This window comes from Pocillopora damicornis, chromosome 2 (genome assembly GCF_964200805.1).
Source record: "Pocillopora damicornis chromosome 2, jaPocDami1.2, whole genome shotgun sequence".
Lineage (NCBI taxonomy): Eukaryota > Metazoa > Cnidaria > Anthozoa > Scleractinia > Pocilloporidae > Pocillopora > Pocillopora damicornis.
This window is the reverse complement of record NC_142671.1, coordinates 37,569,202-37,583,899: the sequence shown is the minus strand read 5'-3', so window position 1 is coordinate 37,583,899 and position 14,698 is coordinate 37,569,202. Positions and strand designations below refer to the sequence as shown.

Sequence of the window (14,698 nt, the reverse complement as noted above, 5' to 3'; positions counted from 1 at the left end):
TACTTAAGGCTGAAAGGACTGATATGGGGCAATAGTTGGTACATAAGGAAAGAGAGTCCTGTTTAAAAATTGGGATAACTTTGGCAACTTTTAAACTGTCTGGAAATATGCCTTGCTTAAGTGATAAATTAATTACATAAGTCAATGGACTATAAATTATTGGTGCGGCAAAAGATAATGGCAAAGGATGAACTTTGTCAAGACCAAACGATTTCTTAATATCAATACTTTCTAATAACAAGAAGACCTCCACTTCATTTACTCTAATAACGCGAAGCGTTTCTTTTTTCCTGTGCTCGTAAGAAGGGGAACGGTGATGTAATTTGGGCAGTTTAGATGCAAGTTCGGCTTGAATACCGCAGAAATACTTGTTGATCGCATTTGATATTGAAAACAGCTGTTCAAAGTTTTCGTCGTTTACTTGCAATTTTTCAATTTTGGAAGATGACCTCTTTTTGTTTATAATCACATTAATGTTATCCCACATTTTCTTAGAGTTTGTAGAGTCTTTAAGTATATTACCATAATATAGTGCGCAATATATTTTGTTGATGACCACTATTTTGTTGCGATAAAGTTTGTATTTATCATGGTATTAGGAGTTACGGGTTGTCAGCCATTTTTTATACAGCTGATTACGAAGTTTAATTGATTTTCTTAAACCTCCAGTTACCCAAGGTTTATTTGACTTGTTTTTAATTTTGATTATTTTCAAAGGTGCATGTCTATTGTTAATTCTGTTAAAATGTGAAGGAATCTCTACAAACTTTCATTTGCATCACTACTATTATATACGGGCAGCCAGTTCGCGTTTCTTAACGCGGTTAGATACTGATCTTCTGAATGGTGCTTTAGTCTTAGTGAGAGCTGAGTAACTCTACATGCCCTATAATCCAACCTGTCGAAACTTCAAGTTGTACATAAGGGGGCTTTCAGTAACATGATAAATAGAGCTCAGTAGGTGCAAAGAAATACCAAATCAAAGATTTTTCGGCTTGATTTTTATCTCAGAACGCTTGAGTGCAGTATATAATCCTTGAAATCCTTCCCAGATAATCGCAGACGGGCTGGCTTCAGAACCGTATAACCCGTTGAGAAAAGAGTGGATGCACCCAGGTGCAGCAAACCACCAGCCTCCTTTATGATCGTCCGCGCAGTGCCGATATTCATCCTGGTCATTATCTTTATCTTTGGTGGAAAACTGACTTGAACTGAAAGAAAAAATTATTGTTAAAAATTTCAAAACAAATCAAAACAGGCTAAGATAGAAACATGCATGGTAAATGCAAAAGAATGGAAGAGAACACTCAGATGTATTTCTGATAGTTCTCTTTCAAGATTTATCGTTAACTTATGTGTTAGGGCCATTCAATATTTAGGCCTCCAGGTGGGCGTAAATGTTCAAAAAGGTCATCTGCGCTAATTCAGGATTACAATTTTAAGTTAGTTTTGCCTTTCCTCGTGTGAAACCATTCATTCGTTATCTCGTAGTTATGTGGGGTTGTTGTCATCATGCCAGGAAAGATTGAAAATTATGAAATATGATTAAGAAAACCTGCAAAGCTGTTAAGGTGAAATAAAAATCTACTCTGATCCTTGGCTTGCCTCATTGGGTTTTGAACGACCAGACCCTGATGGAGAAATTTTGTCTTTAATGAGCTGTTTGGTATCCTTTTAGTAATCCCCCTCAGTTTTTCTTTTGATTCATATGCTTAATTCGAAGTGTTGCCCATTTTACACTCTTTTCGAAAACTGTTACTGAAGTGGTGAAAACAAACACTCCCATGACTAAAAAGGAGCTTTGTCACACCACTGGCAACCGATTGTGCTCGTGTCTGGTTTACATAAACGACGTTTTCCTGAACACCACCTCTACGATTGCTATGACCTTTCAGTTTCAGAGGCAACTTCACTTTTAAAGAATATGAAGAGAGAAGAAAAGAGTCAATCGTGCATGAGAGAGATCGTAATACGTTCAACACCAAAGTATTTCTTGACTAATAATGATACCTATGAAACATGAAGGAATCTCCCGCTGTACCATTGTATTCTCCGAGAGTGAGACTGTAATTATCAGCCTCATGTGCCACCTTAAATGTATTGTACTGAGCGTATGTGATGTTCCCCTCAAAGTCCTCCAAGTCAACTCTCAACATGACGTCATTAGCATCCGTCAAACGGTGAAGATTGTCGTTTCCGAGCCAGAACTCGCCGCTCAAACTTCCGAACCCCTCTTTGTAAGATTTCCAGTCACGAAAGAAGTCAATAGAGCCGTCCAAACGTCTCTGAAAAACGGTCCAACCTCCACCGTCCGTGGTCATGTCACACAACGCTGGTATTGGTTTACCGCCATCTGGATTGATGGTGTACACGCCATTGGAAGTGAAACCATCTTTAAGTAGTTGGGCGCAGCTTTTTGCTTCTGTTTTTTATAGGAAAAATAAAGAATTCATAGAGCTCAAATTCATCATTTGACCAGAGTGACTAAGCTGTACTGAGTCATTTTATTTGATCTAAATAAGGATACAATATATGATCTCACGCACGCACTCAGTCAAAATAAAGTGGCAAACTAGTGAAAGCGTTAGACATGATACTCACCGCATGGTTCTCCAGTATATCTAGAAGGATCACGACATTTACATTCTGCAGTGTTGTCTTTATAGTTGGGAACACAGATCTCGTTTTCTGCACAAAGGGAAGAGCTGACCTCACAATCACTCTGTAAACGCCAAAAACGCCTAATTACTTTTATTATAATATAGGTTTCCTATAAATTGATTAATTGATAGACCTTTAAAATTCCACGGGTTTCATATTCTCAGATTGAATTAGATCATAAGATACCACAGCGGCGAACACTCAGGGTTTTAAAATAACTGAGGGTAATATGCTACTTTTGCTATGATATCTCCTAATGGCTAGATGTTCTCTAGTCTTCTCGGATAAGGACGATCGAGTATCACTGAATTGTTCTGAAATCTGCCAACCGGTGGGCTTTAAAGAAATTGGGGATCACTTCTCTGTCGCAAGAGGGGGAAAAATAGTGCCAGTAGAACACCTTAAGACCATCAGGCGTCTCTTTAACGTAGTCTCTCAATTATTTTTACTAATGTTTTTGTATCATATATAAACAAATAGATAGTACATAGATAGTCTTAATCCTAATTTTTTCCTCAGGTGGAACGTTATTGGCCCAACCTCTGTTTCTTCCTTTTTTAGAATAAATCATTAGTTTTTGTCTTGTTGCGTTTGATTCACAGAATTACTTCGAATTTTTTATGATCTGTTTCTTTATTTGCCAACACGTTCATCGATAAAGTACTCTTTTATTTTGAATTTTTGTCACCAAAACAACTCATAATTCTCACGTACTGTCAGGGATTGAACGGAAGATTTAGTTTAGACGACAGGTCCTTCAACTAGTATACATGGCTACATAATCAAAACAAACCTTTATTTATTTCATTTTATTTATCACGATTTTTTTGTGTTAAAGTTCCCCCATAAGTATTATTTTATAGAAAGAGGTAGGGTAGTGAAGGAAGAATTCAAGGGACATTTTAGTTAAAACTTTTCTTTAATGAAATCACGCGTATATTTGTCACATCAGTGTCGTTAAAGAGAAATCTTTCTTTAAAAAAATTAAAGTCATATTCAGTATTGGAAATGGATTACAAAATAAAACTTTAATGGCCTCACAGAAAAACAATCTTTTCATAACAAACTTGCTGATAAAAAACCCATGTGGACTGTTTTCTATGAAATGAAGAAACTCTACTGCAGATGTTTATCTCTCATAGAATCAAGTTGACATTTCTTATCAAAAATGAAAAAGATAAGTCGTGCTTGAACTTACGAGTTCGACGAAATATTTTAATATAAAGGAACTTTACATGGAGTTTTGTTCCGTTTTTTCATTCTCTTTCCAATTATTTCCAGAAATATATTCCGACGAATCTATTTCTTTCACTTAGAGACGAGAACATGAAGGATATATGGTTTTAATAACAAGGTTGGTTACACTTAGTTTTACGCGTTACATCATATCTTTTCCGTCATTAAAGGTGAGGACGTTTAAGTTTTGTCTTTTATCCGAAGTTATTAAGAACCCTAAAACACTCAAAAGTTTACACATCATGTCAGCATACTCTTTTAAAGAGGTTTGTTCCACTTTCTTACCTACTTCATTCTAGAAAAACTAGATATAAAGTTTCTTACCTTCACTCCTCGGTAGAGAAATTTATTGTCTTCGGTGAAATTCTTGAAGCTAGCAAAGCGATCGGAGTCGCTTAGTTGACATTTAAACTTCTTGTTGTTTATTCTGGATCCAAAGTTGTATGACACACATGAACTTTCTTTGACGCAATGTAGTCGACAAGAACTCTCTGAATCCACCTGTATTTCTCTAATAACACTTCCATTGAGGCGTCGACCTCTTATTTCTCTGGCAAAGTTAACGGCTTGGAAGACGGGTGTCATCATTCGAGGGTCTCCGTATGTAAAAGCAATCGTTAGAGACCCTAGAAGGAGTTGAAGCAGATACATACTTCGGAATCTTTCACTTACATGCCTCGGCATCTTTCAGTTTTTTTTGTTTATCCCAAGTTTTTGGTTTTCAACTTCACGGTATTAATTATTAATCTTCACCTTGTTGACGTTTCAGTGGATAGAAAATAAAAACAATCAAGTAAACAAAACTCGTTATTGTGGAGTCACTGTGTGAAATCGAAAGCATTCCTACAGCTGGCGTTGGCAGCTTCCAATAATATGTTTTGGTTGTTTCAATTGTATGTTTTTAGTTTTAGTGTTTTTATTGTATTTTTTTGTAATTGCATTTGGTGAATTTTAGAATAGGAAGCATATGCAGGATAATAAATTATTTAATGGAGCTAGGGCCCTAAGCCATCAGTCGTTAAATGAAATTCTGCCGAAGCCTAAACCCCAGCAATATAATTAACATCGCAAGGTTTACCTCTGTCCAAAGATTAACACAGAACGTTTCATCAACACATTTGTGAGTGGACTAATTTTTGAACACAACCTGTTAAAATTGCATAATTTAATTTTGGCCATAGCATATTATTGTAATTATCATTACACAGTTTCTCGTCTATGTAACATAGGATATGTATCCTTTATGTTATGGTTTATTAGAGACTTCAAAGACTTCAAAGAGTAGGGTTTTTACGGAAATTCAGAAACACGGACATTACGACAACTTTGATTTAAAGAAAAATCAAACTTTGATTTAAGTTTAGAGCTTTGACTCCAACAGCCTGCTAACAGGTCCTCGTTAAAAGAGCGTTTCTTCGCCTGCGGGAAAGTATGAGCCCTTGAGCAATGCGAGTCAGCGAGAGGGTCTTGCACTAACTATTAGTTTCAGGCCCCTAGCAAACCTCTCCCAACTCGTCTCAAATCTTCCTGCGGGCGGAGAAACGCGCTTCCTGCAGCGCTAATAATTATGGCGCGCAGCTCGAAGGCTATGACTCAAATGTTCCCGTAAACGATTCGTTGCCTCCAGTAACATCGACTTCCTCAACAAAAATTTACGAAAGAAGTTAGTGCTAGTCATTGACTGAGTTATTTTTCTCGGGATCCGTTTATGTTGTTCTCACTAATTAGGTCTTATTTATGCAGCTTAGTTATTTCGATCAGCCAGTAATGCAAAACGATAATTAACAAAAGAAAGTACTATGTAGAGATCTCTGGCCGGATTAAAATCCAGGTTTTTCGAACATGATAAAACGACAAGAAAGGATATGTTGGAGGACATTTTAAATCTTCGGCCAATTACTGAGAAGCGAAGAAGATAAAAGACTTTAGGATTATTTTCATATACCTTTTTTTACTCCTACGAGATTCAATGTCACAATCATCTCGGTTTACTAGTGATAGTAAATTTAGTTTTCAAATCTGAAGGTCGTATTTCAAGTTTATTAAACATTGGTTATACAACAATTTTGTATCAAGAGTGTAGACATACAGCTATCTTCAGTTAAAGTAAACGAGATTAAAGCACAATCAAAATACACTCTCAGGGGAGGGCTGGCGAGTAGGGAGGCAGAGCTGATCCCCGCTCCAATGGTAAACAAACATCGTGTGGGCTTAAACGGATACAAAGTGGATCTAAGAATTTTTATTGGGAGGGTGACAACTTTGATTCAGAGAACACCGAGTATTGTTTGAACTGGAGCCCTAACAATTTTAACACATACTTTAAGAAATTAAAATTCTTCATACTTCTAGTTGAGTACTAGTAATGTGTAATCTCGTCGTTAAGAGAATTTTGGTTAAAGACAGGTAGTAAACTTACTCACGGGTTTAGGGATGAAAGGGGGGGGGGGAAAGGAGAGAGGTGTGGAGTCCCTAAACCCTCCCCCCCCCCAAATTGTCACTGAAGATTCAGCTAAATTCGAATTTTATGTCTGCTTCCTGCCTATCTTCGTTGTCTCTATCTATAAAAACTCTCACATTTAAGGTCTTGTTCCTTAAGACTTGGGCGTGAGTTTAAGCCTATCCACAACTTGATACTTTGTTTAATAATTTAATTCGGTGACAAACACTAAATGAATAAACGAAATAAATTAATCCACGAATAAAAGTCCCCAGAGAAAAACGAATACGAAATATAACTAAAGGTAATTAGAAGTACACAAGGGAAACTTGCAAACGCCGCACTCAAACCCACATCGGCGCCCGCCTAAGGAAATGAGCATTTGCAAATATGAAAATACGAACAAACTAAAGGTTAATCTAATAATGGTGACATGGACAAGCCCTTGAGATAAACCACGAATAGAGCAGGGTTAGTTATTCACAGGGGGGATAACGCGATCTAATGGATAAATCGTTAAAACGCGTTGCGGCATCCACCGGATAGAGACTTATCCAGTGCAGTAGTGTTATCCACCCTTCCAACAACCGGGGCCAGGTTTACCATAAAAAAGCTCATACTAACTACGGAAATCATTGACGAGAAATGAGCATATTATGGCTGCTTCTAACGATATGCTTTGCTTTAGCTATAAGTCGGTCTGGGTTGATGCTATTGAAGATATGAAAAAAATGTTTCTTTGATGTCGTCATACTTTAAGTGCCTAAGACACATTTCCCCCCGCATTTCTGGTTGATAGCTGTATTTAAAATTAGAAATAATCGACCTTAGCGCTTAGTGAGTTCTCTTTGACCATTTTTTTGTGCATCGAAATTACAATTTGGCGGCCAAAAAGTGTAACATAGCTATGACGTAGAAAACTGTGAAGACACGTCGACAATCATGGTGGAGAAAGGAGAAGTCTAAAAGAAAGGATGAACAGATTGGGTGGCCGGGGCCCCAAATGATATTAGCTACAAGATTAATACACAAATGCCGAATATTTCTATACACTGCTTTCCAAAGGATACAGCTGTATAGCCAAAATGGACGCGTTTTGACCGTCAAAATCGAGGCGATTTTACTCTTCAATGTCGTCGGCCTTATGCTCCGAAGGCGCCTGTTACGATGTCACTGGTCAAATCAAGAGAAGATAACCAATGAATTCAGCTCGACGATAGTCTTTGTCTTTGCAGTCTCTGAGGAAACTGAGGAGCAACTTGCAGTGACTTCTCGGTGAAAAATCATCGTGCCTCCTGATACATCTGATTCTTTCGTCAAAAGTTTAGCTTTCTAAGGAAATCTCTCTACAACAGTGAAACTCTAGGGCACTGACCGGGGGTAACCTTCGCCGCCTAAGGTGCGGAATAAAATGTTATGGCAACAAAAACGAACACAGCTACCCATTCTTAACACAGATTTCGCCATGGAAAAAAAACACAAACGCAGAAAACTAAACATTCAGTGACGGGAATTTTTTGTTCTAATCTTGACCGAAACACCGCAGGCGAGAAACCTTCTTTCTCAGTTTTCGTCGAAATCTTCATTTGATGCGCGCGGTTCTCCTTTGTAGGGCTGAACCGCACTCGCAACTTCCATTTCTTCCGTACTGCTTGAGTACGATGTATCACGACTCTCGGTAGAGCTTTCTGAAGGTAGTTTTACATCTCTATCGGACACTATTTCAAGAGTATTTCAAGAGTATTTCAACACTGACTGATGTAAAATTACTAGAGATGTGAGAGATTTGTAAGTGTCAACTGAGAGTTTTCACAGTTTTCTGCGTCATCACCTGCTAATTCGTTACCAGTCCACAGGACACTTTAAGAGCACTTTAGGGCCCGAAAAAACCGAGTTTTGAGTTTTTTGAAATTTTTCTTCTATCAGAATTGGTTTGCACATGTGATAAGCTAAGTATTTACACAAAAAAATTTCGTGTCATAGGTACTTTGAGATAATGTTTTGTCACCCCACGACAGAAACCATCTTATCCCTTGGTTTTTACTTTCATCTCAGTGCGTTTTAGTGAGTAGTGATGGCCTCTTAACGTGGCCCAGTTGACTCCATCAGCATAAGAGGCATGTTGGCCATTCAAATACAATCCGTTTAGATTGGACGCATGGCAGCCTTTGTACCACCAGGCCCCTTTGAACTGTTGGGCACAGCTTATATCCTTTAGATCATTATCTTGATCTTTCGTGGAAAATTGCATATCGCTGGAATGAGAAAAAAACTTATGTGGCCTTCTTTCATTTCTGTTTAGCCGTTGAGGAAAGAGATTTTGCCGTAAAACTTAGAAAACGAATTTTAATTAAGGGTACTACTTTGACAAATTGCTTTAAAGAAAGAACTAAGAGACTCGAGGGAGACAGAGATAAAGATGTAGATTTGTAATACAATATCATAGAGGAGAATAGAATAGGATAGAAAAGAATACAGTCGTTTAGGATAGGGGACAATAGTTAACAAATAGAGAAGCCTTGACTGTGCTCTGTTCTGTTGTAAAGCACGCAGGAAGCGGCTAGAGCACGAAATAAGTGTAGGGAGAAACACGAGACGTAGGTATAATAATATCCTCAGTGAAAATAAGTTTTTTTTTGCCAGGGAAATTAAAGCCACGAAAAATTTCAAGTGCGTGTTGGCTGTCCTTAATGTTAGATGACAAAGTTTTGACCATAGGTGCTATAATTTTGTCTAAATACATTCAATCCAACACATTCAACACCAATGTATTTACTTAACTATTTATGTTACCTATGATACGTGAAGGAATCTCCCGCTGTGCCATTGTATTCTTCGATAGTGAGTCTGTAATTATCGGCTTCGTGTGCCACCTTAAATGTATTGTACTCAGCGAATGTGATGTTCCCCTCAAAGTCCTCCAAGTCAACTCTCAACATGACGTCATTAGCATTCTTCAAACGGTGAAGATTGTCGTTTCCGAGCCAGAACTCGCCGCTTAAACTTCCGAACCCCTCTTTGTAAGGTTTCCAGTCGCGATAGAAGTCAACGGAGCCGTCCATACGTCTCTGGAAGACGGTCCAACCTCCACCGTCCGTGGTCATGTCACACAACACTTGTATTGGTTTACCACCATCTGGATTAATGGTGTACACGCCATTGGAATTGAAACCATCTTTTAGTAGTTGGGTGCAGCTTTTTGCTTCTGCTTTTAGAAGAAAAAGAGATAATTAATAGAGTTCAAATTCATTAATTGATCAGGGTGGATAAGCTGTACTGAGTCATTTTGCTTGATCCAAATTGGGATACTTAAGACTTCACGCACGCACTCAGTCAATATAAAGTGGCAAACTAGTGAAAGCGTTAGACATGATACTCACTGCATGGTTTTCCCGTATATCCAGAAGCATAACGACATTTACATTCCGCAGTGTTGTCTTTATAGTTGGGAACACAAATCTCGTTTTCTGCACAAAGGGAAGAGGTGACTTCACAATCGCTCTGTCAATACAAAAGCACCTGATTACTTATATTAAAATCAAGGTATCCTATAAATTGATTAATAGACTTTTAAAATTGCACGTGTTTCATATTCTCAGATTTAATCAGATCATAAGCTTCCTGACAAGCCAACATTAAGTTCCTTGACCAGACTAACCCTCAGGGATTTAAAATAACTGAGGACAATGCGTTACCCTTGCTCTGATATCTCCAAATAGTTAGACGTTCTAGTCTTTTCAGATAAGGACGATCGAGTATCATTGAATTGTTCTTAAATCTGACCACCGGTGGGCTTAAAAGAAACTGGGGATCACTTCTCTGTCGCAAGAGAGGGAAAAATATCAGTAGAACAGCTTTAGACCGCGAGGCTCAAATTGTTTACAAGCACCTACATATCGCCATAATTTTTTCTGAAGTAAAGTTAAATCAACCAGGCAAACTTAATATTTTCGCTGCGTACTTTTTGGCTTGTTATGAATTGCACCCGCAGTGCATTTATAGCAGACAATTCGTTGAATAAGATAACTAAATATATTTCTTGTTTTCACGACTGACCGACACAAATCAAGACCAACGGATGTCCTTTTTAGACCTTCCGAAAGCATTCGATTTCGTACCCCATGAACGATTGCTGCTTTAGCTAAAATGGCATGGAATAGATCGACCTCAGTCTACTATCTTGGCGTAGAAATCTCTTTGGGTGCCCAAAACGTGTCGTGGTGCGTGGCACTTACTCTTCCTAGACCCGAGTGTTATCCGGTGTTCTCCGTGGCACGATCCCTGTTCTTATTCTCTTCTTAATATGCGTCAATGAAATATCATCAAACATCTCCAACACTAATAAGTTTGTGTCCGCTGATGACACTAAGATATGAAAGGAACTGGAAAACGTAGAACGTCGATGAGCTAGCAGCACGGACTAAAAAATGGAATCTGCACTTCAATTTTGACAAGTTAGAAGTACTGGCGAATAGTCCACAGGCAGAACAAATCCTTGCCAACTTACATGTCGATTTCAAGTCTTACAACCTTTAACAGTACTAAAGACCTACAATTGGCGACAGTATTGTTGATACACTGACTCCTCCGACCCCTAGCCCTTATTACTTCAATCTAATCCCTTTAGTCCTTGTTAAGGGGGAGGGGGTCTTTTGAATGATTTAGGGTATGGTAGAAACTGGGGTGTTACTCTGCACATAAATAGACTCTGAACTCTTCAAAATGATTTTTCAACTAATTTTGACATGGATTGTTAGCGTTGTGATCGCCTTGAACCTGAAGCGAACGTAATTATACTCCAGTAATCAAAGCCGAAAAACGTATTAGGTTTAATTTTGTTAAAAGACAAAACTGGCGTCTGGTAAGAATTTTCATTAAAGGTGATTTTTGACTTATTTGAGCGTGAAAATAAATGGAAATAATATATCTGCGTGAGCCATTCAGTAAACATTGAAGTAAGCAGTTGATCGTTTCTTATTCCTTTTGGCGGTCTTATCTTACAGGTAGAGTTTGATTGCCTTTTCCATATTATGGTCGTGAACTTGACATGGAGAAAGCTGTTTTTGCGTAAACTGCGGTTTGCGACTAGATATCAGTATATTTCTATTATGTTGCTAAAAGATGGTTGATTGCTAAGAAAATGACTCTACTTTATAAAAAATTGATCCTGTACAGGAATTTCCTGGAAATAACCCTTCTTTATACTTTTATCCATTTAATAATCTCGTTTTTAGGCTAAATCCACGTTGTATTTTCAATCAGGAAAATAGTTTTCAGTTTTTAATTAAGCACGTTCGACACCTCTTTTTCTTAGACGTGACTTAAAGTGTAAACATGTAGTTCTTTTCATCTTCCGCACTGAATTTGTAATTAGATAACTTATGCGGCTAGCACGTAGCTCGTTTAGGGGCGGTACCTTGGGTACGCCCTTTCTTCTCCGAATTTTGTCTTTATTCTGCTGTTATGCAACAGCCTTCAAAGACTATTTTCTCTTAAGATATCTTTTTAAGTATGATTTTAGTTGTTACTAAGTTTATTATAATTTTTATATTGTCAATCTTGTTTTTGTTTTTCCCAAACTTGACCGTAAGACTAAGAAATTTAAGTAAGAAAGACATTTTGTAAAACGTAAACATCGCGAAGGTATCTACTTAGTATGCGAACTCCGCTCTGCGTAGCTTAGCGTGATTCGCTAAGTGTGTAAGCATGACGAAGGAGAGAGAGATTGACAGCTCAGTATAAGTGTCACCTTTATAAGCGGTGACCCACACTTTCCTTGAGAGATCGGAGTTAGTCCCTGTTGTAATAACTTGAGTAGAAAGAGTGAATAAAGAAAGGGAAAACAAAATAACGAGTGTTAGGAACTAATTTCTAACAATTTACAGAAACTTGGGTTCTTCGAATTCCGAGCAACCCTTTATTTATTTATACGATTTTTTATGTTTTAAAGATCCCCCATAAGTATTTTTTCTTAGAAAGAGGTGGGGTAGTGAAGGAAAAAGAAGAATTCAAGGAACATTTTAGTTAAAACATTTCGTTAAAAAAAAATCGTGCGCATTTGTCACATCAGGCTCTTTCTTTAGCAAAATTAGTCGTAGTCACGATACCAAATGGATTATACGATGAAATTTTAAATTTTAATGGCCTCACAGATGAAATGTTTTCCAGTCATAATAAGCTTACTCACAAAGCATGCATGTGGACTGTTTCCCAAGAAATGAATACATTTTACAGAAATTCAAACAATTGAAAAAACTCTTTGTGTGCTGCAGATGTTTATCTTTCACATTAATAGAATCAAGTCGAAACTTCCTATCAAAAATGAAAAGGATAAATCGAACTTGATCTTACGGGATCGAAGAAATGTTAAGAACTTTGTAAGAATTTTCGTCCCATTTTTTTCCATTTTTTAAACCAATTATTTTCAGAATGATATTCGAACGAACCCTCATCTTTCAATATAAGACAAGAACGTCAAGGATATGTGGTTTTAGTAACATAGTTGGTTACACAGTCTTTGTTTCATTAAAAGTGAGGAAATTTAGATGTTTAGAACCCTGAAACACTCACAAATTTACACATCACGTCAGGATACATTTGAAAAAGTTTATTCTACAGGGTATATAATGCTTACCTACTTCATTCTAGAAAAACTAGATATAAAGTTTCTTACCTTCACTCCTCGGTAGAGAAATTTGTTGTCTTCGGTGAAATTCTGAAAGCTAGCAAAGCGATCGGAGTCGCTTAGTTGACATTTAAACTTCTTGTTGTTTGTTGTGGATCCAAAGTTGTATGACACACATGAGCTTTCTTTAACACAGTGTAGTCGACAAGAACTCTCTGAATCCACCTGTATTTCTCTAATAACACTTCCATTAAGGCGTCGACCTCTTATTTCTCTGGCAAAGTTAACGGCTTGGAAGACAGGTGTTGTCATTCGAGGGTCTCCGTATGTAAAAGCAATCGTTAGAGACACTAGAAGCAGTTTAAGCAGATACATACTTCGGAATCTCTCAGTTAGATTCCTTGGCATCTTTCAATGTTTGATGTTTATCGCAATTTTTTCGGTTTTCAACTTCACGGTATTAATTATTAATCTTGAACTTGTTGAAATTTCAATGGATAGAAATTAAAATCAATCAAGTAAACAGGACTCGTTATATAAAATCAAAAGCGTTCCTACAGCCGACGATGGCAGCTTCCGATAAGATGGTTTGGTAGTTGCAATTGTATATTTGAATTTTAGAGTGACATTTTACAGAAATTTAGACACGGACCTTAAGACAACTTTGATTTAATTTTAGTGTTTTGACTGCGATCAGGTCCTCATTATAGGAGCCTCCAATCAGCACGTGCGTTTCTTCCTGCGGGAAAGTGTGAGCCCTTGAGCAACGGGAGTCGAGAGGGTCTTGCACCAAACCTCTCCCGACTCGTCTCTAATCTTCCCTCGGGCGAAGAAACGCGCTTCCTGCAGCGCTAATGACTGGGGCGTGCTGCTCGCAGGCTATAACTCCAATGTTCTCGTAAACGTTTCGTCGCCTCCAGTAGCATCGACTTCCTCAACAAAAGTTTATAAAATAAGATAGTACTAACCGTTTACTGAACTATTTTTCTCGGGATCCGTTTATTTTGGTCTCAGTAATTGGGTCTTATTTATGCAGCTAGTTATTTCTACAGCCAGTAACTAAAATGATAATTAACAAAAGAAGTATTATGGATAGATCTCTGGGCGGATTTAAATCCAGGTTATTTGGACATGATAAAACGACAAGAAATAAGGTGCTTGAGGAAATTTCAATCTCTTTGGCCACTTTGTTAAGATGCGAAAAGGATAAAAGATTTTAGGATCATTTTCACATCAAATCTGTTTCCAGTCATACCAGATTTCATCTTAGAATTATCTCGCCGGATTTACAAGTGCTAAATTTACGTTTCAACTTTGAATTTCATACTTCAAGTTTATTAAACATTGGTTATACAATAATTTAATATCAAGAATTTAGACTACAGCTTTCGTCAGTAAAAGAAAAAAAATAAACGAGATTAAAGCAAAATGAAGAATACATTGTCAGGGGAGGGCTGGGGAGGAGGGGGGGGCGGAGCTGATCCCCGCTCCAATGGGAAACAAACGTCCTGTGGGCTTAAAAGATACAAAGCGGATCCAGGAATTTTGATTGAGTGGGTTACAACACACTGATTCGGAAAACATAGTCTAAACTGGAGCTCAAATAATTTAACACATGTTTTATGAAATTTGAACTCTTAATTAATTCTTCTAGTTCAGCAGTGGTAATATGCGATACCTTCGTTGAAAGAATTTTGGTTAAAGACATGGAATAAACTTACTCACGAGTTTTATAG

General features: G+C 37.6%; 2 protein-coding genes across 4 annotated transcripts; both read right to left on the bottom strand.

Moving 5' to 3' along the window:
* Positions 1-664: 664 nt before the first annotated feature.
* On the bottom strand, positions 665-4,620 carry LOC113684041 (microfibril-associated glycoprotein 4). Its single transcript, XM_089195134.1, has 4 exons — positions 4,222-4,620; positions 2,602-2,722; positions 2,011-2,422; positions 665-1,211 (listed from the first exon to the last, which is right to left on the bottom strand). Exons 1-4 carry the CDS (start codon positions 4,579-4,581, stop codon positions 980-982), a joined length of 1,125 nt encoding a protein of 374 aa, XP_089051260.1. The 5' UTR covers positions 4,582-4,620; the 3' UTR covers positions 665-979.
* Positions 4,621-5,926: 1,306 nt separating this feature from the next.
* Positions 5,927-13,424, bottom strand: LOC149051167 (microfibril-associated glycoprotein 4-like). 3 transcript variants are annotated; one of them, XM_089194122.1, is made up of 4 exons: positions 13,011-13,424; positions 9,718-9,838; positions 9,131-9,542; positions 5,927-8,592 (listed from the first exon to the last, which is right to left on the bottom strand). In XM_089194122.1, exons 1-4 carry the CDS (start codon positions 13,368-13,370, stop codon positions 8,364-8,366), a joined length of 1,122 nt encoding a protein of 373 aa, XP_089050248.1. In that variant the 5' UTR covers positions 13,371-13,424; the 3' UTR covers positions 5,927-8,363. The 3 variants fall into 3 exon arrangements, with proteins under 3 accessions (XP_089050248.1, XP_089050240.1, XP_089050252.1); XM_089194114.1 differs by having other exon boundaries at positions 9,131-9,545; positions 13,011-13,398; XM_089194126.1 differs by lacking the exon at positions 5,927-8,592 and having other exon boundaries at positions 8,998-9,545; positions 13,011-13,398.
* Positions 13,425-14,698: the final 1,274 nt, after the last annotated feature.